This window comes from Trichosurus vulpecula (assembly GCF_011100635.1).
Source record: "Trichosurus vulpecula isolate mTriVul1 chromosome X unlocalized genomic scaffold, mTriVul1.pri SUPER_X_unloc_1, whole genome shotgun sequence".
NCBI lineage: Eukaryota > Metazoa > Chordata > Mammalia > Diprotodontia > Phalangeridae > Trichosurus > Trichosurus vulpecula.
Window position 1 is genome coordinate 3,961,047 of NW_023494377.1, and position 26,354 is coordinate 3,987,400.

The 26,354-nt window shown below is 47.9% G+C and overlaps 1 protein-coding gene across 1 annotated transcript in view; it reads left to right on the forward strand.

The window, feature by feature from the left end:
* Nucleotides 1–24,974, forward strand: part of OPHN1 (oligophrenin 1) — a 276,933-nt gene extending 251,959 nt beyond the window's left edge. The window contains exons 20-24 of the mRNA XM_036740449.1: nucleotides 6,236–6,547; nucleotides 16,223–16,388; nucleotides 17,739–17,789; nucleotides 19,361–19,411; nucleotides 20,748–24,974. Coding sequence (XP_036596344.1) covers nucleotides 6,236–6,547; nucleotides 16,223–16,388; nucleotides 17,739–17,789; nucleotides 19,361–19,403 — 572 coding nt within the window. The 3' untranslated portion in view covers nucleotides 19,404–19,411; nucleotides 20,748–24,974. The remainder of the gene's footprint in view (nucleotides 1–6,235; nucleotides 6,548–16,222; nucleotides 16,389–17,738; nucleotides 17,790–19,360; nucleotides 19,412–20,747) is intronic.
* The last annotated feature ends 1,380 nt before the right edge of the window (nucleotides 24,975–26,354 follow it).

Genomic DNA, 26,354 nt, shown 5'->3' on the forward strand with positions numbered 1-26,354 from the left:
TGGGGCATGCTCTAGTCAGCTAGGTGGCGCTGCAGTGGATAGAGCGCCAGACCTGCAGTCAGGAAGACCTGAATTCCAATCTGGCCTCAGACATTTACTAGCTGTGTGACCCTGGGCAAGTTGCTTGTCCTCTATTTGTCTCACTTTCCTCATCTGTAAAATAACAGCATGTACCTCCTAGGGCTTAGCATAGCGCCTGGCACATAATAGGTGCTATATAAATGTTAGCTGTGTGACCCTGGGCAAGTCACTTAACTGCTATCTGCCTCAGTTTCTTCATCTGTAAAATGGAGATAATAATAGCACCTATCTCCTAGGGCTGTTGTGAGGCTCAAATGAGATAGTATTTGGAGAACACTTAGCACAGTGCCTGTCACATAGTAGGTGCTTAATAAATGAGATCTATGGACTCTTGGGCCAGTCACTGAATGATTCTCAGTGTGGCTCAGAAAACTGTGTCCCAACCCTAGAAACCCCAAAGGCCTAGGAACAATTGGATGAGTCCAGATCAGGTGAGGGAGATTTCCAGACCAACTCCATCCAAAAGCCTCCAAACCCATACTACATTCTCCTCTGCTGAAAGCCCTGAAGAAAATTTGGAAAAGCTCAGAATCAAGTTAACGAATCAGGAGCCAAAGCAGTCCTTTAGGGCCACTTGCCATCTGCCATTTGGATGGGAGGAAGCACCCAAACAGATGGCAACCGAACCATAGGAAGCAGGAGGGGTCTAGGTAGTACAGTGGCTAGAGCACCAGGCCTGCAGTCAGGAAGACCTGAATTCCAATCCTGCCTCAGGCACTTACTAGCTGTGTGACCCTGGGCAAGTCACTTAACCTCTGTTTGTCTCAATTTCCTCAGCTTTAAAATGGAGGTAATAATGGCCTACCTCCCAGGGTTATTATGAAGATCAAATGAGATGATAATTGTTAAAGTCCTTAGCACAGTACTTGGCACATAGCACATACTCTATACATGCTAGCTGTTTGTACTATTAGTACAGTATTTCTAAAGTCAAAAGAGGTAGGCTTACAGTCAAGCATAAGTTACTTGCAAAGTTGAGTAGTGGCCTACACAGAAAATGAACCTTCAATAGAATAGAGGACTTTCTAGCAATTTTTTATTGAGAAGACCAGAGTTAAGTAGGAGCTTTGAAAACTGAATATGAACCCAGAGAAATTTAGAAAGGTAAACTTCTTTAAACAGTTGGGTGGAATATGCATTCTAATGAGGGAAAAGAAACATGTGTCCCTACAGAACCTTCATGGTTTTTTTTTTGGAGGGGGGAAGGCATGGCAATTGCGTTGACTTGCCCAAGGTCACACAGCTAGTAAGTGTGTCAAGTGTCTAAGGTCGGATTTGAACCAAGGTCCTCCTGACTCCAGGGTCGATGCTCTATTCACTGCACCACCTAGCTTCCCCACCTTCATGCTTTCAAAGGGTATCGAGGGGGTTAAGTAAGAAAGACAGAGGTCCTTGGAGGTAGATTAGTTCTGTTCTGAGAATTCAAAGAGGGGAAATGGGAGGAAGAAGGGGAGAAACAAAGATGGTGGAAGGGCTGAGGGGAATGGATGTCAGATAAACCTCCCTTCTATCCTAAGCATACAAAAGAGGCTTGAATGCACATATTGTACATACAGTACAAACTGTACTACAATTTTGGGACACCCTGTACATCGAATTCAACAGGTAAACAATTGGGGCTGGGGTGGGGGAGGATAGTTAAGTGGGAAGGTAAAACCTGATCTTGAAGGGGGTGATTATAAAGAGAAAAAGAAAAAAAAAACTAGAATGAAATAGTGGGGAGGTACCTTAGGTGGCCTCTAGACATCTGGGAAATGGCTGAACAAACTGGCGTATGAGTGTCATGGAATATTATTGTGCAATAAGAAATGGTGGAAAGAGAAACTTTCAGAGAATCTTGGGTAGTAGGAATTGGTGTAGAATGAAGTGAGCAAAACCAGGGGAACCAAACATAGTAAAGAAAGACAACCTTGAATGCTGTAAGACCTCTGATGAGTGTGATGAGTGACCACTATTCTACCTCCTGAGAAAGAGGTGGTAGACCAGAGGTACAGAAAGGGGCGTACCTTTGGAGATGATCACTGTGGGGGTTAGTTTGCTTTGAATATGCTTATCTGTTAACAAGGGTTTGGTTTTTCTTTTAATGGGATGATGTGATATGTAGAAATTCAAGGGACGTAGTTTCTGGGTAATTATCATTTTATTAATTATTGCTAGTGGATAATTAATAAAAGGGGTGAGTGGCACTCTCAAATGCCAAAGACTCCTCATGGAACTCACTCATTGCTTAAATGCCTTTGGAAGAATGGGTATTCCTAAGGATGGAGATCAACTCTGATTGGTTAAAAAGTAATGAAAGAATGAATATTATAATGAGAGGTGGACCTATTCTAATGAGGGGCTGGGGACTTTGATGACTTTTCCTCCCAGACCACCCCAGCCTCAGGCAATCTAGACAAAGAATCTGTACCCCTCCCCACCTCATGCCTGTATCTACCTGAGTGGAACACAATGGGCCAGAATTCACCTTAGATTAAATTCTTTGTAATATTTTCTAGTTGGGTGGAATCTCCCACCCAGGATTGTAAAGCAGGTACCCTGGAGATTTGGGTAATCTCATCCATCTACAATGTCCTTCAGACACTGAATAGCCTACAGGTTTCTGGTTTCTGAATGAGGAAATAAGAAGGGAAAACCTCAATTCTAATTTAATAATTGATTATTACTATAAGAGAAATAATTATCTTTCTCAGTGGCAGGGGGAAGTGAGGGGTCGGGAAGATCGTCAAAAAGGGAGAATCACTAACATTTTTGCAGGGAGGGGGGAAAGGCAGGACAATTGGGGTTAAGTGATTTGCCCAAGGTCACACAGCTACTAAGTGTGTCAAGTGTCTGAGGCTGGATTTGAACTCAGGTCCTCCTGACTCTAGGGCTGGTGCTCTATTCACTGTGCCACCTAGCTACCCCTAACATTTTTTTTAACAAATGTGTAGAACTGAAGGAAATTCAGAAGGAAATCTGGACAAGCTGGACAATTTTGAAAGCCACATGCATAATTTATTATATACTTAGTATGAAGTGGAGACTCATGGTTTCATATAGACTCATCTTTTTGGGTCTCTGGAAATGTCCTTTTTTGGGCCAGGGGCTGCAAATGTAGTGGAGGCCTTGAGGCCTGGGGCCTGGTGACTACCAGGAGCTGTTATGGTTAGGTCCCACCAAGCTTGCAAGGCTTCATATATGGCCCCATGGAGGGGCTGAATGTTGTTCAAGGACCAGGTCAGCTCAGTTCTGAGAGACTTATCATGACATTGGCCATCGGATAATGATTTGAGGGGCAACAAAACTTCCCCCAACTGCTAGTGCTTCTCCCCACTTACATTATCTTGATTTTGTTTCTAATTTATTTCTAAGTATATATTTGTAGGGTGACTCCTTGATGGAATGTCATAGTGGGCACACTGACTTCTGTCCTGAGACATGGCACCTTATTCCTTCATTACAGCCTGAATATTCCAGGCTCAATTCCAATGGGTTCCTGTCCTTACCACAACCCAGAGACAGGAAAGCAGCTATTTTTAGTGAAGACATCACAGCATGGCAGAATGAGGAGCCCCTACCCAAACACTTACAGACCAGCTGCTTGCATTGGTAGCAGGGCTTCCTTCATCTGGGAATTCCCTATACCAATGAAATTCCAGGCCGCAAGTATTGTCAGCACCTTCTAAACGTTGGTGTCCTGCAGAACACCCCCTCAGTCGATTCTGTATAGGAAATGACAGAAGAAATGCATTTGTGGAAGGGGTGAGGGGAGAGGCTGACCACATAGAGATTATGCTTATTGTCTTGAAATATGAGGAACCAAAAACATTGGCATTTAGACAAACGAGTTTTGGTGGAAGGGCAAGGCTGGAGAATGTGGCCAAAGAGGAGGAACTTCATTCAGTCTGGGGAGTCAGGAGAAAGACCTACCTGAGTTTGAGACCTGGTTTGGACCCTTCTTAGCTTTGTGACCCTTCTCTGAGTCATGTTCCCTCTGTGAAATGGGCCACCCACCTCACAGGATTCATAAAGGTCTCTGTCAATTTTATTATTATCAGTCAACCAACAGGTGTTACTTTAGTCCTTCCCAAGCGCCAAGAACTGGGGATACAAAGAAAGAGTAAAAAAAAAGTCCCTGCCTTCAGGGAACTTAATAGGGGAGGGGGAGACAACATCTGTAGATCATAATATACAATATGCACATAGAGTAGATAGAAGGCAACCTTAGAGAAAAGAGACCTGAGCAGTAGAGGGGACCAGGAAAGGCCTCTCAGAGGAGGCTGAGTGGTAGAGGAAGCCAAGGAGCCTTGAGTTGGAGGTTTGGTGGAGCAGCATTCAAGTCACGGGGACCAGCCAGTGCAAAGGCGGAGATGGAGTACTGTTATTGTCGCTGTTATGACTGTTATTGATCGATGGAGTCACTTATTTATTCTTATTTGGGCTGGGAAGAAGAACTCTCAGATGAGGAAACTCTCCACTAAGGCAGATCAGCCCGTTCTCTGCGTCTCCTAGGCTTAGGAGCTGCCTATGGCCTGAGGAGGGCCCAGGGTCCCCCAGCCAGGATGGGTCAGAGGGAAGACTTGGACATAGGTCTTTTTGACTCCAAGGCTCAATTCTATCTACTGCACCATCCATTACATCATGTTGCCTGTCTGTTATTTTTATTAATGTCTCAGTATTACCTTATCATACGGCAGCTAGGTGGCGCTGCGGTGGATAGAGCATGGAAGACACGGGTTTAAATATGGCTGTGTGATTCTGGGCAAGTCGCTTTACCCTGTCTGCCTCAGTTTCCTCCTCTGTCAAATGAGCTGGAGAAGAAAATGGCAAACACTCCAGTATCTTTGCCAAGAAAACCCCAAATGGGATCACAAAGAATCAGACATGACTGAAACGACTGAACAAATATCTTATCATGGGTTGGCAGTAACTCTGGGGACTCAACAGCTGTGTCTAGAGAGCATAAGCTCTGGTAGGTCCCACCCAGCTTGCTAGACTTCATGTATGGCCCCACAGAGGGGCTGAATGTTGTCCAAGGACCAGGTCAGCTCAGTTCTGAGAGGCTCATCACAAGATTGACCATTGGGTAATGAGTTGGGGGGCAACAGAACCTCCCCCAACTGCTAGTGCTTCCCCCTGCAGTTACATTATCTTGACTTTGTTTCTATTTTATTTCTAGGTATATATTTGTAGGGTGACTCCCTTGATGGAATGTAAGCTCCTTGATGGCAGGGCCTGTTTTGCGTCTTTGTATCTATCCCTGTTGCCCAGCACAGTGCTTGACATACAGTAGATGCTTAATAAATGCTTGTTGGTTGATTGATTTGTGTAGGGGGGGCTCAGTCCAGTCCTACTACCCGGAAATGATGAAGTTTTGGTTATTTGAAGCGTTTGTAGTCAGGAGACCTGGGCTTAGACCTTGGCTCTGGTATTGACTGGCTATGTGGAAGGAAGGAGGGGAGGAAGGAAGGAGGGAGGGGAGGAAGGGAAGGAAGGAGGGGAGGAAGGAAGTGAGGAAGGGAAGGAAGGAGGGTAGGAGGGGAAGGAAGTGAGGAAGAGAAGGAAGGAGGGGAGGAGGGAAGGAAGGAGGGGAGGAAGGGAAGGAAAGAGGGGAGGAAGGGAAGAGGGAAGGAGGGAGGGAAGGAAGGAGAGGTCCTTACCTTCCTAGCCCCCATCTCACTGAGCTGGAGGGGGCAGCCCTTTTTCAACCTATAGAAATAGGAGCTCCTGTTCTTTATTACTCAGTGCCTTTGACTCATGATCTCTTGATAAACCATCTTAAATTTGTTGAACTTTGCTGTATGATGTTGATGACTATGAAGAAACCATTGAAGCTCCAAGTCCATCGAGTCCCCATTTTACAGAGAGGGAAGCTGAGGCCCAGGTTGGGGAAGTGGCCAGCTCCCCAGGATCATAGGATCTGTGAGTGGCTCAGCTGGGTTTCAAACTCAGCTACAGTGATTCGAAGTTGGGTGAAAAGCTTATTTGACTGAGTGCATCTGTATATCAACATGGTCATCTCTCAGGGGGAGAACCATTGGGTTTTGGAGCTAGTGTTGATTTGAGGCATCGCAGCTGCGTCTTTCCAAAGGGCCCCCGATGGCGGTAACACTATCCATTCCCTGTGGACCTGACAGTGATTTCCATTTCCCTTTTTGTCTTCCTTTTCTAGATGAAACCCTTAATGGCCCCCTCACAGACAGCCTGGAAAGTCCCAGACCACTGCCTCACCACAAGTTGCCTGTGCAGAGGAGTGGGGAAGCTGAGCCGGGGAGAAAATCCCCAATTCGGCCCTGTTCCGATGGCAGGTTGGAGCCGTGCCCAGAGGTGGATGTGGGCAAGCTGGTGTCCAGGCTGCAGGATGGAGGACCCAAGCCCCCTGCCAAAGTGGCCAATGGTCTGATGATGGGTCCTGGGTCAGCTAGGGTCCCCTCTCTTCATGTGAAAAGGCCAGCTCCCAGGCCTCTGGCTCACAGCAAGGAGGGTAAGTGCATATTTTGGGGTGGGACTGGGGATAGGGGAGGTTACATGACCCAGAATGGAGGAGAACCACTGCCTTTCCTGTGCTTCATGATTGTGCCTGCAGGATTACACTGATGTTAGTGAAATTTGAAGTTAACTGGATGTGAAACTTGGGAGAAATCCAGAAAGGTTGGCTCTGCAACCCTGTCTTTTCCAACTTAATGGAAAGAAGGGAAAAACTGAGCTGTGTTCGGCAGGACTTTGGGTTTCTGAGGACGTTGTAAAATGAAAATGTTGCTGTCTCTATGAAAATGTGGGATGGACCCCAACATTTAGGGAGGCATGTTAGAAGGGCAGATCCAATGCCCTGGCCAGCCAAGCTCAGGGTCCCCCTCAGCATAACCTTAAGAAATGGTATTTCTACTAAAACCCTGGGGAGCTAGGTGGCACTACAGGGGATAGAGCGCTGGGCCTGGAGTCAAGAAGACCTGATTTCAAATCTGGCCTCAGATGCTTCCTAGCTGTGTGACCCTAGGCAGGTCACTTCACCCTGTCTGCCTTAGTTTCCTCATCTGTAAAATGAGCTGGAGAAGGAAATGGCAAACCACTCCAGTATCTCTGCCAAGAGAACTCCAAATGGGGTCATGAAGAGCTGGACACTACTGAAAATGACTGAACAACAACTAATACTCACCTGCAGTGCTTCCCTCTGGCTATTGAAGGCTCAGGGACAGACTACATGTGTCTGTCATCCAGTGACCAGTAGAGCCAAGTACAAGATGGAGGTCACTAATGGGATGGGTTATTTTGATCCCAAAGTAGCTCATTCAACTATTTGCCTAGGTATACAGAGGAAGCCTATATCATGCAAATTTTGGCCCTTGGAAAATATTGGGGTATATATGTAGAAGCCAGGAATGTGTACTTTGCCCCAGCCTCAACAAACGACACAGGCTTTGCCAATTGGATTCTTTGTAACTGCTTCCTTCTCTCTTGTTAAAATGGAAGGGAGAAAACATCTTAACAAGGCTTTTGTGTGACTGGGGAGCTAGGGACATCTATTTCTCCTCCCTGAAATAGTGTGTTTTGCTAAGAGCCAGGCCAGAAGATCAGGCCAGTTTGACACCAATGGACCCCCAGTGACTTTGTTTATCCTATCGATCGCCTCAGTTGCCAGTCTCAAATGGTGCTGGGTTCTTCATTGCTTTTCCTCCCCTTTCTCAGATGGCCCCGGGTGCCGTCACATGAACTGGGAAAGAAGGGGCTAAGTGAATACCAGCACTGAGCTGACCCCCTGCACCACCGCTCCTCCCAAGCCCTGTTCACAGCCAGACAGACTCAAGAGCTTTGCATCAACACAGTCTGGCTCTGCCATTATTAGTAAGAGGCCTAGAATTACCACACACTTGGCAATACTCAAGGGTCTCCAGGCTTTCCCAGTGGCAAGGTGGAGTGGAGGAAGGAGCTAAGTGAGGTTTTTGGTGCAGTCACGAAAAGCTCAGCCTTGGATACCTTCACCTTAGCGCATCTCCACATGGCTAGCTTTGCGGGGGGGGGGGGGGGATGGATTAAAGGGCCTCATCAACATTGAAGAGGGGTTTCTATGAAGACCTCTGCCACCCACTGGGGCTGGGGCCTGGCCAGGAATGAGGCGGAGGTTAGCTCACTCAGCCGACTTCTCATGCCTTCCCCCCAGCATGATTGGGATGAGATTTGGGACATGGTATTCAGTTGGCTTGGATGATTCAGGATCATAGAGGTTAGTGCTGGGGGGGGGGCCTAGAGATCAGAGAGTTCAAGCCCCTCATTTGCCTGAGCTGGAAATTGAGGCCCACAGAGAAGAAACGGCCCAAGGTCACGCAGTTAGAGAGGAGCTAGCCCAGTATTCAGACACAGGTTCTTGAACACCAAGTCTATTGCTCTTCCCACCGTGTCACACTGCCTGGCTTGTAGCCCAAGGTCTCCATAATTGGATTCCTTCCTCTAAAATTATGGTATCTGAGAATCACACCTGGGAAAATTGAATTTCCCCTGTTTCTAATTGATCTTTGTGAACTCAATTCATTTTCCTCATCAGATTTACAATGCCTTTCTCTCTTCCTTTCTTAGGATGCTAGGGTCATAGATCTAGAGCTGGCAGGGCCTTCAAAGGCCATCTAGTCCAGCCCCCTCATTTACAGATAAGGAAACTGAGGCCCAGGGGAGGGGAAGGGACTTGGCTAAGATGACACAATAGGATCAGAGATCTAGAGCTAAAAGAGGCCATTGAATCTACTCCCCCATTTTGTAGACAGGGAAACTGAAGTCTAAAGAGATGTCGTCAGTCGAGCACCCTTGCCCCTTCTGCTGCAGCCAAGTGGTATGGGAGAAGTGTTGTGGACCGAGGAGTAAGAGACCTGGGTTCTAGTTCTGGTCCTGCCACTTATGTGTCTTGGGGCAAGTCTCTTTCTTTCTCATCTGTAAGATGAGGTTGTGGTGGGACTAGGTGGCTCAGGACTAAGTAGTCCTCTAGTGCAAGGGCCTCCATCAGCTCACCCAGAGAAGGATGACCTTCCCCAGAGCTGGTAGTGGACACTCTTGACATCTGAGGCAGAAAGGCCTTATGTTGTCAGTGCACATTCATTGAGCGTGTCATCCCTGACTGGTACTGTGCTAGGCAGCCATGTGCTTCACGGCTCTTGTCCTTACTGCCTAGGTGAGGAGACAGACGTGCGTGTGTCGATACTTGGATAGTTCTTGACCTAGTTGGTGTGGCTACTCCCCCCAAAAGGGGCCCTTCCTCCTTTCCTCTCTTCCCATCCCATGGGTCCTTTTTGGAATTGGTTCTTGGATCTAGAACTAGAAGGGACCTTGGAGACTATCAAAAGTCCAACTCCTCCATTTTTCAGCGAAGGAAGTGACTTGCCCAAGGTCTCATAGGCACTGGATGGCAGAGCCAGGTTTCAAACTTAGTTCTGAGGGAACACTCGACATGTTGTCTGCTTCCCCCAATGGAGTATTTCCCCAACTCTGTAGACCTTCCTCTGGTTCATTTCATGTTGTGTGGATACTGAGATAGACCATCTCTCATCCCTCCCTCTCATTACTTTGCCAACCCACTTCCCTTTCTCGTTAAGAGCATCTTCCATTGTGCATACAATCAGATTCTCTCACATATACATGCATAACAAACACTTTTCATTCATATGCAAAAGAGGAAAGCATCCATGGTTGAGGAAAACACAGTGTCCCAACTTTTGTTCCTCTAGACAAGCAGGGGGAGGACAAGCCAGTGTGGGTGAGAGTTGGCGGAGAAGGAAAGACTGGAGCCGGCCCTGGAAGATAGAGAGGATGTGATAATCACCCTGTTACAGCAATCATTCCTCTCTCTCTCCCAGATGAAAATCTCTTTTTGGGAGGTCTGTACTATGTGTTTCCAGGACTTGAAATTTCTCTGTTAATACAGAATATTAAAGAAGAACCTTCCCATCCTCCCCTTCCAAACCTTCCCCAGCATTTTCTTTTTTAAAATATAAATTTATTTTTTATATTTAGTTTACAACACTCAGTTCCACAAGTTTGGGGGTTCCAAATTTTCTCTCCCTCCTTGTCCTCCCCCTTACCCCCCAAGACAGCATGGAATCCAGTGTAGGTTCTACATATGCCTTCACGTTGAACTTATTTACATTAATAGTCCAGTTGTAAAGAAGAATTATAACCAATGGAATCAATCATGAAAAAGGAGGAATGAAACCAAAAAAAAGAAGGAAAAACAAAGAGCAAAAAATTTGCCTCAATCTGCATTCAGAACTCCATAATTCTTTCTCTGGATGTGCATAGCTTTTTCTATCACGAGTCTTTTGGAGCTGTCTTTGAACCTTGTATTGATGAGAGGAGTCAAGACTATCAGAGTTAGTCCTTACAGATACCATGTGTCTGTAATTGTGTATAGTGATCTCCTGGTTCCGCTCCCCTCACTCTGCATCAGTTCACATAAGTCTTTCCAGGTTTTCATGAAGTCCATCTGCTCCTCATTTCTTATAGCACAATAGTATTCCATTATATTCATATGCCACAACTTGTTTAACCATTCCCCAATTGATGGGCATCCCCTTGATTTCCAATTCTTTGCCACCACAAAAAGTCCCCAGCATCTTCTGCAGGCCTCTGCTACTCTAGTCCTCAGCCTAGATTTTGGAAAAAGTCAGTACGGGAAAGTGGAAAGAGGTGGCAGGACCTGGGCTTACGTTTGAGCTCGGCTGCTTCCTGGCTGTTTGACTTTGGGCAGGCCTCAGTTTCCTTCTCTGTAAAATGAGGGGTTTAGACTTTAGATGGTTTCTAATGCCCTTGAAAAATCTGATCATATTCTCAGCCCTTTGATTCTGTGAACGCAACCTCAGCTCAATAGTCCATTTTTTTTCTTTTGCCACTGGGCGCCAGCCTCCTCCAGCCCAAAGTTCTGTCATTTTCCCTTCTATTCCTGGAGTGGGATGAGGAACAAGGCCCAGAGGAGTTAAGTAACTTGGCCAAGGTCACACAGCTAATACGTGGTACAGTGGGGACTAGAATACAAGGCTTTCTCTGATGTAATGCTTTCTTTCCCACTACTTCTCTTAGAGCAAGGCTCTTCACTCTTGTGGCCTCTCCCAGTGTTCCAGAAGCTTCTCCTTTTCCCTAACCACAGACGTCGCCACCCCCTTCCCTTCGTGAAACCACACCTTCAGCCTATTCTCTCTCTTAGCAATTAATTGTCCCCATGGAACAATTCAGTGGTCTGCTCTGGGAAAGCATGAAAACCAGCCATGGTGGATTGTTAAAACATAATGAGTCTAAACGAGGAAATGTGGCTAATGGACAGTTAGTCCGAGCCATTATTGAAAGAGCTCATCTTCTCCTAAACACTCCAAACTTAGCTGCATTAGTTGCCCAGGTGGAGGGGGCTCTGAGGGCCTTGATGAGTTAGTGGGGGCAGTCAGCCTTCTCCCTGGTCTTCAGAGTAGGCCTTTTGGCTGCTGCCCTATTCTCTGCCCTCTTTGCTCAAACTGACAGGGCCATTAAGCCAGTGAGACTCTTGGACTCCCTCCACCCCTCCGGAGGAGACAGGAAGTACCAAACCGGGGGCTCTCAAAAAGCTGGGCTCCCAGCAACCTCTATGAACCATGGCGGTGCCTCAGGCCCGCCTTTCTTTCTGTCCACATGCCTTCCTGCCTTTGTGGCCTATGCAGGGCACTGTCTGGCCTGAGTCCCTGGCTCACAAGTTTCACACACATCCCTCTATGCCCAAGTGACTAATGAGAGATGCTGAGGAGGCTGGGAAATCCTGTCACTCTAGGAGAGCATTGGTCGGATTCCATAGCTTCCCTGCTTGACAAATTCCTGTAGCTCTGGGGCCGATTGCCTCTGTGATAAAACCCAACTCCTCTGTTTGGCATTTAAAGGCCTCTACAGCCTGCCAATAACTGGGTCTCATTTGAGTTAGGTTTTTAAGAATGGTTTCAAAGCTAAGGAGGAAGAGTGGGAAAAGGGATAGCATCCTAACTATTGGAACAATGTGAGCAAAGGCCCAGAGGTAGGAAAGGGGATGATGAGCTAAGAGAAAGGCAAATCACCTAGTTTACCTGGAGCATAGAACACCTGAGTGAGAACAGTATGAGGTAAGGTTGGAAAAGTAAATGTTGACCTGGAGAATAGGATCTAAGAAAGGCATAAGAGAAGAAAGGCACCTGGACAGAGGAAGGATGAGTTCTGTTTTCTATCTGATTTCACCCAGCAGGGCGCCAGCTACATAGACTGGGTGTACCCTCAGCTAAAAAAGTCTGAACGTCGCAAATCAGCCCTGTCAGGAATGACGATAACACTTTGAGTTCTAGAAATCTTTAGAGATCACTGAATCCGAAACTTTCAGTTTTCAGAGGGAAAAAAAAAACTAAGGCCCAGAGATGACAGGCCCATCATCCCCTAGTCAAGTAAAGGAGCTGGAATTCAAACCCATGCCTTGGACTACACATTAATTGGTCTTGCTTCAGTGCTCAAATGATCAAGAAAGAAATTCAAGAAATTGACTCTGGGGGCAGCTAGGTGGCACAGTGAGTAGAGCACTGGCCCTGGAGTCAGGAGGACCTGAGTTCAAATCCAGCTTCAGACACTTGACACACTAGCTGTGTGACCTTGGGCAAGTCACTTAACCCCAATTGCCCTGCCTCCTCCCTCCAAAAAAAAAAAAAAAGGAAAAGAAATTGACTCTGATTCCTGGCAAAATTCTAGAACAGATTATGAAAGGTTTATTTCCTTCTTTTCTCCATTCCTCCCTCCCCTCCCTCCCTTACTCCTCCTTCAGAGCTTCTATAGTGATATGCTAAAGCAGTGTAGCAGATAGAGTTTGCCTCATTTCAGCAAAATATTTGGCCAAGTCTTTCTTACTCTCCTTGTGGACAAGCTGAGGAGAAGAGGGCAAGAAGACAGTATTGTTAGGGAGATTTGGAATTAATTGAAAACTTAGAATACTTAGTGGCTCAGTATCAACAGGAAAGTAGGCTTCTTCTGAAGTTCCCCAAGGATTGGTCTGTGCTGTTTAATGTTTTTCTTAATGCCTTGACTAAAGTCACAGACAGCTGCTCATTCTAACTTGTAGATGACGTTGGGAGACAGAGTCAAGATCAAAAAGCGTCCATCTCAGCTACCTGGCATGTGGGCCCAAGTCTAAGCAGATGAAATGTAATAGAGACAAATAGAAAGTCTTATGCCTCAGCTGCACAAGCATAAGGTGGACAAAATCATAATTTATCAAAAGATTTGGGGCTTCAGTGATACTGTAAGTACAGTAGGACCCATTGGGGCAATATAGTAGCTTGAAGTGTGACGCTGATGACATTGACAGGAATGGGTTGGTTCCAATGCGAGAGGTGTTAGCCTTGTCCTCTGCCCTGGTCAGAACACATATGAGCCATACCAATAGCACTACCCAAAATGATTTTTTTCTGCCTCTATAAAATCATAACAGAATTCATCTGGAAGCATAGAAGGTCAAGAATATCAAGGGAATTGGGGCAGCTAGGTGGCGCAGTGAGTAGAGCACCAGCCCTGAAGTCAGGAGGACCTGAGTTCAAATCCGGCCTCAGACATTTGACACATTCACTAGCTGTGTGACCTTGGGCAAGTCACTTAACCACAATTGCCCTGCCTTCCCCCCTCAACAAAAAAGAATATCAAGGGAATTAATAAAAAAAATTCCAAAGAAGGTAGCCTAGCTGTACCAGATTGTAAAGCAGCAATCATCAAAACTATTTGGTAGTGGCCAAGAAATAGAGTGGTGGATCCGCGGTACACAAGACACAGTAGTAAATGACCATAGTAATCTAGTGTTTAATAAATCCAAAGCCTCCAACTTCTGGAATGAGAAGGCAGATTTGTCTATTTGACAAAAACTGCTGGGAAAACTTAAAAATAGTATGACAGAAACTGGACAATGACCAGCATCTCACACCATATACCAAGATAAGGTCAAAATGGGTACATGATTTAGGCATAAGGAATAATACCATAAGCAAATTAGGAGAGCAAGGAATACTTTACCTGTCAGATCTATGGAGAAGGGAAGAGTTTATGACCAAACAAGAGATAGCATTATGAAGTGCAAAATGGATAATTTTGATTACATTAAATTAAAAATTTATTGCACAAACAAAACCAATGCAACAAAACACGTATGGTGTATTATGTTCACTTCTGGCTTCGCATTTATATAGCACCTTAAGGTTTGCAAAGCATTTGGCAGATATCTCATTTGATCCTCACAACAGCTCTGGGAGGTAGGTACTATTATTATCTCCATTTTACAGATGAGGAAACTGAGGCAGACAGGTTAAGTGACTTGGCCAGGGTAAATTTGCCCAGCTAGTAAATGTTTGAGTTTGGATTTGAATCCGGGTGTTCCTGACTCCAGGCCCAGCGCTCTGTGGTGCCCCTAGCTGACAAGGTGAGTGCCACCAGGAGACTTAGGGGGTACCCAAGAGCTGACTTCAAGTATTTGGGGGATTGTCATGGAAGGGGGTTAAAGAGGGATTGAGCTTGGCCTAGGAGGGCAGAACCAGATACAGTGAGTCCATCTGCCAGGGGGCACATTTCAGCTTGGAGTCAGGAAAAGCTTTCTCTCCCAAGGTGGAAAAGGCTGCCTGAGGAGGGACACTGGGCTCCTCACCAGAGGCCTTCCAGCAAACACTGGGTGGCCACACCCTGGGGATGGTTCTGTGACTTAATTGGTATGAATTGGTGAGGTGGGAAGCTTCAAGGTTTGCAAAGTGCTTTGCAGATCTTATCTCATGTCAACCAATCAGCAAGCAGTAGGTACCTACTATATACCAGGCACTAAAGATACAAAGACAGAACTGGAACAATCCCTGCCCTCAGTGAGCTTATGTTTTTACAGGGAAACATGTTCACATATAAATAGATATATGTCTATAAAGTAAAATCCAAGGTGATTCCAGGGGTGGGGGAGAGGCCTCAGCTTGTAGGCCAGTGCTTCTGCTGAGCTTTGAAAGAAACTTAAGGTGTTGAGAGATGGGAGAGAGGAGGGAGGGTGGGCATGCCCAGCGTGGGGATGGTATGTATAGAGAGAAAGAAATTGGGGATGGAGGGAAGCCATTTTGGTGGGACTTGGGTCTAGGAAGGGAAGTACTGTGTCAAGCAGGGAAAGGCAAGCTGGAGCTAAGTTGTGAATGGCGGAGTTTGTATTTGATACGATAGGGAGCCCTTGTCGCTTCTTGAGGGAGAGGGGGCCAAGTGATAGATCTGTGCTTTAGGAATAGCAGTGCTGTGGAGGACAGATTAGAGAGGGTGGTAAAGCCAGGCCCGTCTCAGAAGCCCTGAGCCATAGGGCAGGGTCCCCAGGGGAGTGTGCCAGGATAAGGTAGATTCGGTGAGTTGGACTCAAACACAAGCTGAGAAGCTGCTTTGGCACAATGACCAAGAGCAGAAAGCAGCTGGGATAAAGGAGAGAGCATATGAGACCTGGGGTCTGATCCTTGCTAGATGTGTGACCCTGGGCAAGTCACTTCCTTCATCGCACCTCTCTGATCATCAGGCTTCTCCCCTAGAAGACTATCCTTATTGTGACAGAAATAGGAAGTTTTAGCAAACCCAGCAGCAAGTGAGTCTTGAGATTCCCCTTCCCCTGGACCTTATTGGTCCCAGAACTTGGTTGGGGGGTGGGGTATCTCGGCCTTCAGCTAGGAGCTTACATGACTTCAGTTTTAGGCACTAGAGAAATCACAGGGCGTCCTGTCACAGCGAAGAGCCTGGCCTGGCTGGAACAGGAGGTCCAAGGCTAGAAAGTTGTTTGGGGGCCAGATCTTGGCAGGACTTGACTGCTGGACTGAGGAGTTTAGACCTTAGTACATTGGTAATAGAGAACTCTTGATGGTGTTTGTGCAGGTGAGTGCATTAGAAAAATGACTGGCAGGATGAACTGAAAGGGGAAGGAGGCTGGAAGCAAGATGGGGCTGAAGGTTGTTGCAGTATCTGAGATGAAAGTGGGAATGGAGAAGAGCAGATGGAAGAATGACGTTACAAAGAACAGGGGTGGGGTTGTGGGAGCCAGTGCCAGGGGCCCAAGAAGGGTGGGGCTCCCCAACAAGCTGCATTGATTTTAACTAAGCATCCTCAGCCCCTGCTCATGCCGCCTCTGAACCCCTGATAACTTGTGTTTCCCAACTTCTAGGTGACTATGACAGCTTCAATAAAGTGCGCTCCCCAGGAGACAAACCAGTGATAACCCGGCCTCCAGTGCGTCCCCCGGATCCTCCATGCCGGGCAATCATGCCCCAGAAGCCAGAGCCCAAGCCAGAGCCTGTGGCTGGAGGAGCCCAGGAAACCATGGCCTCTGTGTACGTAGCCAAAGTACTGGGGGAAACCAAAGGCCCAGTGTACATTGTGCTAGGCTGGGCAAAGCCAGGGCCTCGGTGGGGGGGCCGTCGGGGCACAATCCTAGACCTGTCTTTCTCAGTTGCTCCTGCCCCCCTTTAGGTTAGCCAGCTGGTTTCATGCTCTCCTGATTTTGAAATGTTCTGAGTTTGTCATTATTACCACTGCATTTTCAAGTAATTTAATTCCACCAAATGGAATAAAGTTCTCCAGAGAGGCTCTGGGTGGAGGACCAGAGCCAGGGTCTGGCGGGCCTTCTAGGGGCCAGGCCTACGGCCAAAGGAGTCAGAGCAGCAGTTGCTGGTGTAGGACTAAGGCCTAGCAACAGTTCTCCCTGAGCTGCCCAGTCTGGGCCACGCTGCTGCAGCTGCTGGCCTGGCCTTTCCAGCCGGAACTGGGGCCGTTCACGGGGCACTTCCTTCCTCTCTTCTGGCCCATTGTTTGCAGGACCATGAAATGGAAGAAGAAGAAAAAAAACCCTCCCTTTGGGCTAATAAGTGAAGTGTTTTTACAAAATGACAAAAGATTCATGTTGGCACCAAAATCAAGGATTCTTTCCATATTTTCCCCCAATAAAATCTTAAATATAGTCGGCACTGATTACACAGACTCTGAGCAAATGGGGGCTTGAAGAGAGCAGGGCTCAGAGAGTGGTCTAGGTCTAGAATTCCCCAGCTGTCCCTTGTCCCAGCAGAAGCCAATTGTTGGGGTTCCTGAGGGACTGAGGTTTCTCCCAAGAGCCCAGGCAGCCTTTTCCCACAAGAGAAAGGAGCCACTCCTACCTCGTTCTATCGACAATCCAGGTCAAGGTTTCTTAAGCACTTTCTGGGCCGGGGACTGGATAACCATTGTTTGTTTCATGCACGGGCCCAGGCCTAGTGTGGTGAAGTGGGAAGCCCCCCGAATTTAGAGCCGGAAGACCTGGGCTTGAACCTAGCTATGCTTTCTCGATCTATAAATGGGGAATAGAATACTTGGCCACTTCCACTGGGGTCTTCTTCCAGTCCTATCTAGGAAAGGCTTTGCCGGGGAGCAAGGGGGCTGGGCTAGATAGGAATGCTTAGCACAGTTCTTGGCATGTAGCTGGTGCTTAATAAATGTTTATTATTGACTGAGGCCCCTTCCACAAAAGGCATGGCTGGGCTTGGACCATGGGAGCTCTGGGGCCTACAGGGTCCCTCATACAGATCAGCTCATGGCTCTTGACTTCTTGATGAGTAAGTGACCCACAGCCTAGTGTGAGTGACCTCTGAGGTTGTGGACATGATGGCACCAAGGCCACTTACCAGGACTTGGTCTCCTTCTCTCTGCAGGGTGGCTTGCCGGACCCGGTTCTTTGAAACAGCTTCTCGGAAGACAGGAAGGTAAGACATACATGCTTCCTCTGCAAATATTTTCCCTTACCTCCTCCACACCGTTCCCGATGAGGCAGCAGTGATGTAGTGGACAGGGCACCAGACTTGGAGTCAGGAAGACTGGCTTCAAATCCTGGCTCAGATACATATTAGTTGTGTAACCTTAGATAAGTCCCTTCCCCTCCCTGGACCCCAGTTTCCTCATCTGTAAAATGAGGGGGTTGGACTCGGTGGTCTCTGAGGGCCCTTCCAGCTTTAGATCTACGCTCCTATGTGTAACCCTCTTTCCCCTGGGCCTGTTTCCTCCTCTGTAAGATGAGGAGGTTGGACCTCTGAGGGCCCTTCCAACCTCAGCTCTATGAGCCTATGATCTAGGAAGTATCTATCGACTCACACAGGCACCTCACAGAGAGCCTAGGGGGCAAGGCCTTCACTTCTTCCATCCTCTGTGTTCCTCACCATCCTCGAGGGCTTGTATACTACCAATGGAAGGACTCAAGGGGGTAGAAAGGAGGGACCTGTATGGCTTACAGCCTCTGCAGAGCTGAGCCCAAGCAGCCTGTCTGTCCAGGAAGCTGTGTGGGCTGAAGAGTCCAGACCCTGGAGCACCATCCCCCAGGCAAAGGATTCATCGGGGGCCCAGGCTGGCTCTGTAACTGGTACCCTGGTAATTCCATTCTGGGGCCCAGTCTTGGCTGCCCTGGCCTCCCTAGAATGGGCCCATACCAGATCCCCAGACTTTACCTGAGCAGAGTTGAGTTAAACAGTTCTTCAGACATGAGGGGCATGACAGCATTACTCACCTGAGGCTTACCACCCTCCCTCCACTGTGCTTTTTTCATTTCTATCCTGATAGACTCACGTAGGCCATGGGGGCCTGCCGTGGTCTCTCACATTGGCTGCACTGGCCATGGGGGCCTGCTGTGGTCTCTCAGATTGGCTGCACTGGCCGTGGGAGCATGCCATGGTCTCTCACATTGGCTGCACGGGCCATGGGGGCATGCTGTTGTCTCTCAGATTGGCTGCCTAAAGGCTTCCCTGGTACCTGAAATCACAAGATCTCAGAGGACACCTACCCCAACTTAGATCTGAGCTGCAGTCACCTCTCCAAGTCTTTCTCACCCTAGTAGCCACCCTTCCTCAACATTCGGTGACTGGGAAATCAGTGTGCCTCCCCTCTCCTTGATTATTCTCTTTGGGCTGCTTCTTGTTGGGTCCAAACCAAACTCCCCACGGCACCTTAAATTAACTGAGTCCCAACTCACTTCTCTCCAATGTCCCTTTTCATGATTCCCTAGTATGGCTCTGGAGGATGGGAGGAGTACCAACACATCTTCTATTCCAAGATCAAAGTTGTGCTCACCTTTCCCAGAAAGCTTTCCTAACGTAGGGAGCCACAGAGCAGTTCTACATGGAAATCACAAAGGAAGAATCAGAGCATGATGGCCACCCTGTTCTCCCCCAGTCTTCAGAGGGCCTTCCCTGTGGGCCAGGAGAACAGCCTCAGCAAGACCCTCTATTTTCCTCCTTTCCATCCTGGGCTCTTAATCACTGAGATTTTGCTTCTCCTTTCCCCACAGTGCCTCATCTCCACAAGGAAGGCTTGCTGGGGATGAGAGTTGAGGCCCAAGGTATGTATATGGTGCACATCTCTGGCTCCAGGAGTTTACCCAGCTCAGGGTCAATCCACAGTGGGTCCAAAGGAAGAAGCTGTGCTACGGGTCCTCTTCCCTCTTAATCAGTCTCGGGGAGAACAGTCGAGGGAGTCTTTGTCCAATCTGCCCTTTCTCTAGGATTGGAACTTGAGGGATCTGGGATATCATCAGGGCCTCCAAGCAGACCACTTGTAGGGCATATCATGGTAGGATTCCTTTCACATAAGTCTGGATTGGACTCAGCGGCTGCAGCAGGCCCTTCTAACTCTCAAGATCCATGATTCTGTGATTCACAGCTGCAGAGCCAAATGACTCCGTGGCCTTCCTGAGACTCTCTGGCTGAATATGGCTGCCCTTCCAGCAGTGAGCTTCCTTGACCTTAGCTAGGCTGGCTCTTGAACAACAGCCAGCATGGTCCTGTTCTTGATGTCTTGTTAGCTTGGTGGGGATGGCCAGGCCTTGGGATCACTTGCCACCCAGTCTTCTTGAGCCCTGGCTCACTGCCAGGCTCCAAGATGAAGACAGGAGAAGAGGACTAGACAGATCAAGAGCTAGGGAGGGATCTTCGCACACAGTGCAAGTATCTGCAATTTAGGGCCAGAAATTTGCTACAAACACCCCATAGCAATGAGCTGGCAGGGCCTATCCTGTAGCATGGTCGCCATTAGAAGGAATCTGCTCTCAAACATTTCTCTGCATGTGCCATTAAGGAATGCTTGCCCCCAGCAAGTGCGGCCATAGAATTCTTCACTAGATCCTGTTGGGGTATCTTGGCATTCCTCCCAAAGAGTCCCATGTGACACAGAAATTAGTGTCCTTTGACTAAGAGTCCTGTCTATAGGACTGTCAAATTGCTTGTAACATGTGTTACATGTTACACACAGGTTGCTGCTACCTGTGTGACCTTGGATAAGTCCCTTCCCCTCCCTGGGCCTCAGTTTCCCCCTCTGTAAAATGAGGGATTAGTCTCGATGGTCTATGAGGTCCCTTCCAGCTCCAGATCTAGGATCTTATTTGTGACCTTGGATAAGTCCCTTCCCCTCCCTGGGCCTCAGTTTCCCCATATGTAAAATGAGGGGGTTGCACTAGCCGGCCTCTGAGGGCTCTTCTAGCTTGAGATTTAGGATCTTAGGATGTGACCTTGCATGAGTCACCCCTCTGGTCCTATAAAATGAAGGAGTTACAGTTGAGATGGCCTTTATGCATCTATAATAGGGGTGGAGAACCAAAGGCCTCAAGGCTGCATGTGGCCTTCTAGGTCCTTGGGTGTGGCCTTTTGACCTGTGCTGATGACAGCTTCTTTCTCTTCCAGTTTTTAGGAATCCTGGCCGGTCCCAGATGACTCCATGCTTCTGAAAGGGCCTCCTCTAAACTCTTGTGTGCTCAGGACCCCTGGGCTGAAAGGCAGCTCCCTGCTGGAACCTGGCTATGGAGGGTCCAGGAAACTGTAGAATTAGGGACTCTCTGGACATGTCTTATTTTCCCTTTGCATCCTTTCCTCATGGTCTCAGAAAAGCTGTCTTGAGCCCAGTGGAAGGAGAGCCTGCTATCTTCCCAAACAGGGTGTGAATATTTGGGCTCCTATCCCCTGGGGCAGGGAAGAGAGCCACCTCCTTCCACTTAGGCTCTGAGCCATTGGAGGCAAAGTCGGGGCACCCAGGACTGGACTTCTCTCTAGCCTCTGAGTCCCTGGGAATTCTGCCTTCGAGGTCTGCCGAGTTCCGATGGAGTTGGAACAGATGCCCCAACTCTTCGGCCTTTGTCACTCCAATCTGTTCCTTTTCCCAGGCAATGTTTGCTTAGAGGCCTGGCATAATCGACAGTTGCATGTGTCTGGACATCTGCCCTGCGGAGGGAACCTTCCACTGGCTGTTTTCTGCATTTTCAAGCTGGCAGCCGTGGGTTACCCAGAGCATGGCTGGTGTCGGGAGGTCTCACAAAGAGGGGCCTAGCGCTCCCTGGGCTCTCTCCCGCACTCTCTCTGGGTTCTCTGCCAGCTTTCTTGCATGGATATTTTGGAAACAATTGCAAACAAAAACAACACAAAAACCTACCAAGAAAACATTCTGCTTTTGAAGCCTAGCCTTGTTTGAGTAAGTCTCATTCTGTTTTCCTCTTGACAGCTTCTTCCTAGAACAAATGAGAAAATGGAATTGAAAACATTTCTAAAAGAATTCCTTCTGCCTGTCCCTCTTCTGGACGGGCTGGGAGCAGTGGTGATACAAACACAGTTGAAGAGACCAATTTCCAAAGTTGAATCCAGGCCACTGCCTCAGGCTCCTAATTTCCAGTGTCAAATCCAGGCCTAATCCAGGCCTCAGGCTCCTGATTAACAATTTCAAATCCAGGACTTGGGCTCCTGATTTCCAATGTCCAATGTAGGCCACTGCCTCAGGCTCCCCATTTCCATCCCCTACACCTTCTCTGTGTGACCTGGCTTGCTTTGGCAGCATGGCTAGGGACCCCTTTGCAGAATCACATGTTTCCATGCAGAGGTTTACAAAGGAAGCTCGTTCATTGGAATTTTGTTAGCAAAACATTTTTTCAAAGCCCCATAAGTTTCACCAACTCCAGGTTAAGAGCCCAAACCCTCCAGGAAATCTCCCTAGAGACAAAAGAAACCCTTTTGCAATGTGGAGAATCTTTCCCCCCATCTAGCAGGGGGCCTTAGTCTACAGGCCTTAGCCAGGCCCTAAAATGTAGCCAGTTTTCAAACTTCCAACATTAGCTTTGCCCTGAGCCTAGGGGTCCCGTAGATTGGACTACACAAAACCCTTCCAACTGAACACCTAATTTCAGTTTGGTACTTTTGTTACTAATCCTTAACCTGTTCCCCAATCTAATCTTGTTCACACCTAGCTTAGAGTGTTCCTGCCCTGTGTGTGCATGGCTTCTGGGCATTCGCCCTTCTTTCTTAGCTCTTTGTGAAATCCCTTCTCTTGGGAGAGGACCCTTCATAGGTGGCAATCTACAACTGAAGGCAAATTAACACGGTGGGTTTGAGTTCTGGGGAGTAAACATTTTCCCGTCCTGCCTCACTCTCCTCACTCATCACCTCCCCAGCCCAGGATAGCTGCTGAGCAGAACTGTCTGTTTAGGGGACTCTCTGGTACTTTGGCCTACCTTGTTCTCGGGGGAGGGTATCCGGCAGGCCCTGCCAACGTTGTCAAGGTCAGGACTGGCCTTTTTTGCCTTTCATCCAGCCAGTAGAGATGGGCAGTGGTGCTCAGGGGCAGCATACCACAGGTGGGTGTATGGGGGTGGTCCTTCTGTGAACCTCAGTGCTGCAGGGCTGCTAACCCAGCATTACTGGGGCCTTTGTTGTCATAACCAAGAAAACCTTCTCACCCTAGGTTATTGGAGAGGTCAACACATACATGGTCCAAATGTTCAAGGTCTTGGGAGTGTGGGTAGATGGCAAATGAATAGAGCTCTGGGCCCAGAGACAGGAAGACCTGAGTTCAAATCCTGCCTCAGATACTTATTAGCTATGTGGCCTTGAACAAGTCACTTTATCTCTGCTTTTGAAGGCTCAATCTCCTCAGCTGCAAAGTGAGGGAGTTGGACTCCATGGCCTGCAAGGGTCCCTTCATGACACTTGAAGAAATGATGTACACTCCAGGCCACATGAAAGTTGATTGAGTCACTCCATTATTCAGTACGCAATAGCCTGATTGAAGCTGCTGAGAAATCCCCCAAATGAGATCCAGTTAGGTGCTTAAGAGTCTAGCCTAGGGATCAGGGAGTCAAGTTGGAAGAACTTCGGGGGCCACCTGGTCCAGCCCACGTGTGACCGGGATTCCTCTGTACCACAGCCTCAGACAGAAAGAGCCCTGGCCACTGGGATAGAGGATCTGGCCTTAAATTGTATCTCTGACGCTACCTGTGTTACTTCGGGCAAGTCACTTCCCCCCCCCCCGGGCCTCAGTTTACTCCAAGTGTAGGACTAGGTGGCCTCTTCAAGCTCTAGCTCTGGGGTCCTATGTGTGACCTAGGCTAAGTCACTTTCCCTCTCTGGGCCTCAGGGAGCCCTGCCAGCTCCAGCTCTGGGATCCTACAGTCCTTTGCTTCTCCAGCCTCCCCTTGAGCCCTTCTCCTGAGGGGCAAGAGGGGAAGAGTGGGATTTGCTAAATCCATAGCCAGCCTGTTCCATTTTTGGACAGCTCTGTCAGGTGAGAAGCTGCAAGGCATGTTGGTCCTGGAGTCAGGAAGAGCAGGGATTCAGATCCTGCCCGAGCTGTGTGACCCTGGCTAGGTCACTTCATTTCTCACTGCCCCAAGAAACTCTATAAGACTCTCCATTGCAGAGAAGGTGCTATGTGCATTAGTAGAAGGAGTTTCCTCTTCCAGGAATTCACTATGCCAATCCAGACACAGGTCCGGTCCTGATCCCTGTCTGTCATTGATAGGAAGATTTTCCAGGCATTGAGCTAAAAATCTGCCCCCTTTGCTCCTAGCTCTGCTGGGGAGAACTATCTGGTTCTGCCCTTCGTGTCCTTGGAAGACACACAGTGTTCCAGCCAAATCTTCTCTTCTCCAGGTTGAACCTCTTGATAGAATCATTCCTAGCATCCCCACCAAAAGTGTCTGTGCATGTGGAGGCCCCACTGAGATTCCTTAGAGGGGAGTGTGGTGCAGTGGCAGGAAACTTGGCTTTGCTGTGTGGTCCGGGGCAAGTCATTTTCTCTCTTTACGAATTGGTGTCCACCTCTGTAAAGTGAGACAGTTGGGGGCCTTCCAGTTCTTGATCCTGGAATAACAATGACCATCCATGTCACCATAGCATCTTAAGGTTTACAAAGTAGTGACTTGGACACGCTAGGCTGGACCTTCTCTCTTCCAAGGGGCAACAGAGAAGGGGCAAGGTGAGGCTCTAAGGGAAAGGAAAGGGGGATATGGGCGTCTTTGGGTGTCTCACACAATCAACCCATGGGCCTAGGTCAGCCAGCTGAGGATACCTTTAACTGACAATTATACGAACCAGTCAGAGCATCTCACTGCAGCAGGCAGCACCCTCTAGGCCAGCCTCTTTGTGACAGGCACTAACTCTCTCCTCACTCCATCCCCCATCCCCACACCCATCCACAAAGGACTAAAAGCTGCAGACTCTTCACAGCCCAAGCAATCAGTGTGGGGCTACAGGATATTCTGAAACTGGGCTGCCCACCCTCTACCTCCCCATCCCCAGCCCTACCTGATTCTCATCCCTACCTCACCACACTCCTACCCCTACTACACCATCCCCACCCCCACCCTCCTCCTCCCCATCTCCACCCCTACCCCACCCCCCAATCCCCACTTCTACCACCCCATCTCCACCCCCCATCCCCATCCCTTGCTGCCTTCACTTTAACCAGGTAGAACTCTTGCTTAAAGACTGTCCTAGCTCACTTTTGGAAATGAAGCATTTGCTTTTTGACAAGCAAGTAGAATGTAAGCTCCCTGAGGGCAGGGATTGTCTCATTTTTGTCTTTGTGTCCATAGCGCCTAGCACTGTGGCTGACACTTAGTAGGTGCTTAATAAATGTTTGTTGATTAGAAAAAAAAAGGAAAACGTGTATTTTGTTGGTGTTAGAGAATATCCCCTCCTTAGTGTCTTCCCCCACCCTGAGAAACTGCTGTTCAGGGCCCCAGATGCTTAGGGCAGGGCAAAAGCCTGACATACTCATACAGGTCGAGGGTCACAGAGTGGCTGACCTCCAAACCTCCACTCCTACGTGTTTTAGCAGGAAAGGGACAAGATCATTCCTGGTGCAGAGGAAAGAACACTGATGTGGAGTCAGAGACCTGGGTTCAAATCCTGATTTGGATGTTTACCACCTGTGTGTCCTAGTATAAAGTCACTTAGCCTACTTGATCTTCAGTTTCCCCATTTGTAGAAAGAAGAGTTTGGGCTAGATGACCATGAGGTTGCTTCAGAGTCTATATCTATTCTCCTATGTGTAACCTTTGACATGTTGTGTCTCTTTCTTGGGCCTCAGTTTCTTCCTCTGTAGAACAAAGGCCTCTGAGGGCTCTTCTAGCTCTAGATGTAGGTTCCTCCTTTAGCCTCAGTTTACTTTTCCATAAAATAAATTAAACAGTAGATGGATGGCCTCTGGGGACTCTTCCAGCTCTAGATATAGGTTCCTCCTTTGGCCTCAGTTTCCTTTTCTGTAAAATAAGGAAATTAAAGAGTAGATGGATGGCATCTGAGGGCCCTTCCAGCTCCCATGATACCTTTGACATCATGCCAAACCTGCATATATATGAAGATGGCAGTCTTGGCTATCAAAGTATCGTAGCATGATGGAGTGTCAGGAAGAACACTGGTTTTAAGAATCCGAGGAGCGGAGTTCAAATCCCAGCTTTGTTACTACCTATGTGACCTTGCTCAAGTCCCTTCTTTCTGACCCTCAATTTTTCCTTCTAGAAAATGTGAGAATTGGCCTAGATGACTTCAGGGATCCATTGTTCCCCCCAAATCCTATAAACATGAGCAAATGAAAATTCCAGAGAGAAATGAGCGTGGATATAAAAAATGAGACAAAGAAAATTTCAAATCCATGATTTTATTAAACTTACTGGTAAAGAAGGACATGATGATCACCAAGGGTCAAAAGTCCCGATCTGTTTCTGTAATCGGAAACACAGAGCATTTTGAACTTTCCCTTTCTTGTAGAAAGGTATCCTTCCTCCAGGAGTGTGCTAGTACATGTTTAACAACCAGCTTTCTGGAGGAGGCGGGGGGTGGGGGGGTGGGGTGTAACAATTCATGGTACACTTCCCAGTTTCATCTGCATTGACATTTTCTCCATCACTTTCTTAAGTCTAAACAATCAACACAATAATAAATTAAGCCCTAATGTGTAGTATTTGCTTCGAATATAAGTTCTGAAGTGTAAATGCTCACAATGGAAATATAGCAATCAGCTCTCGG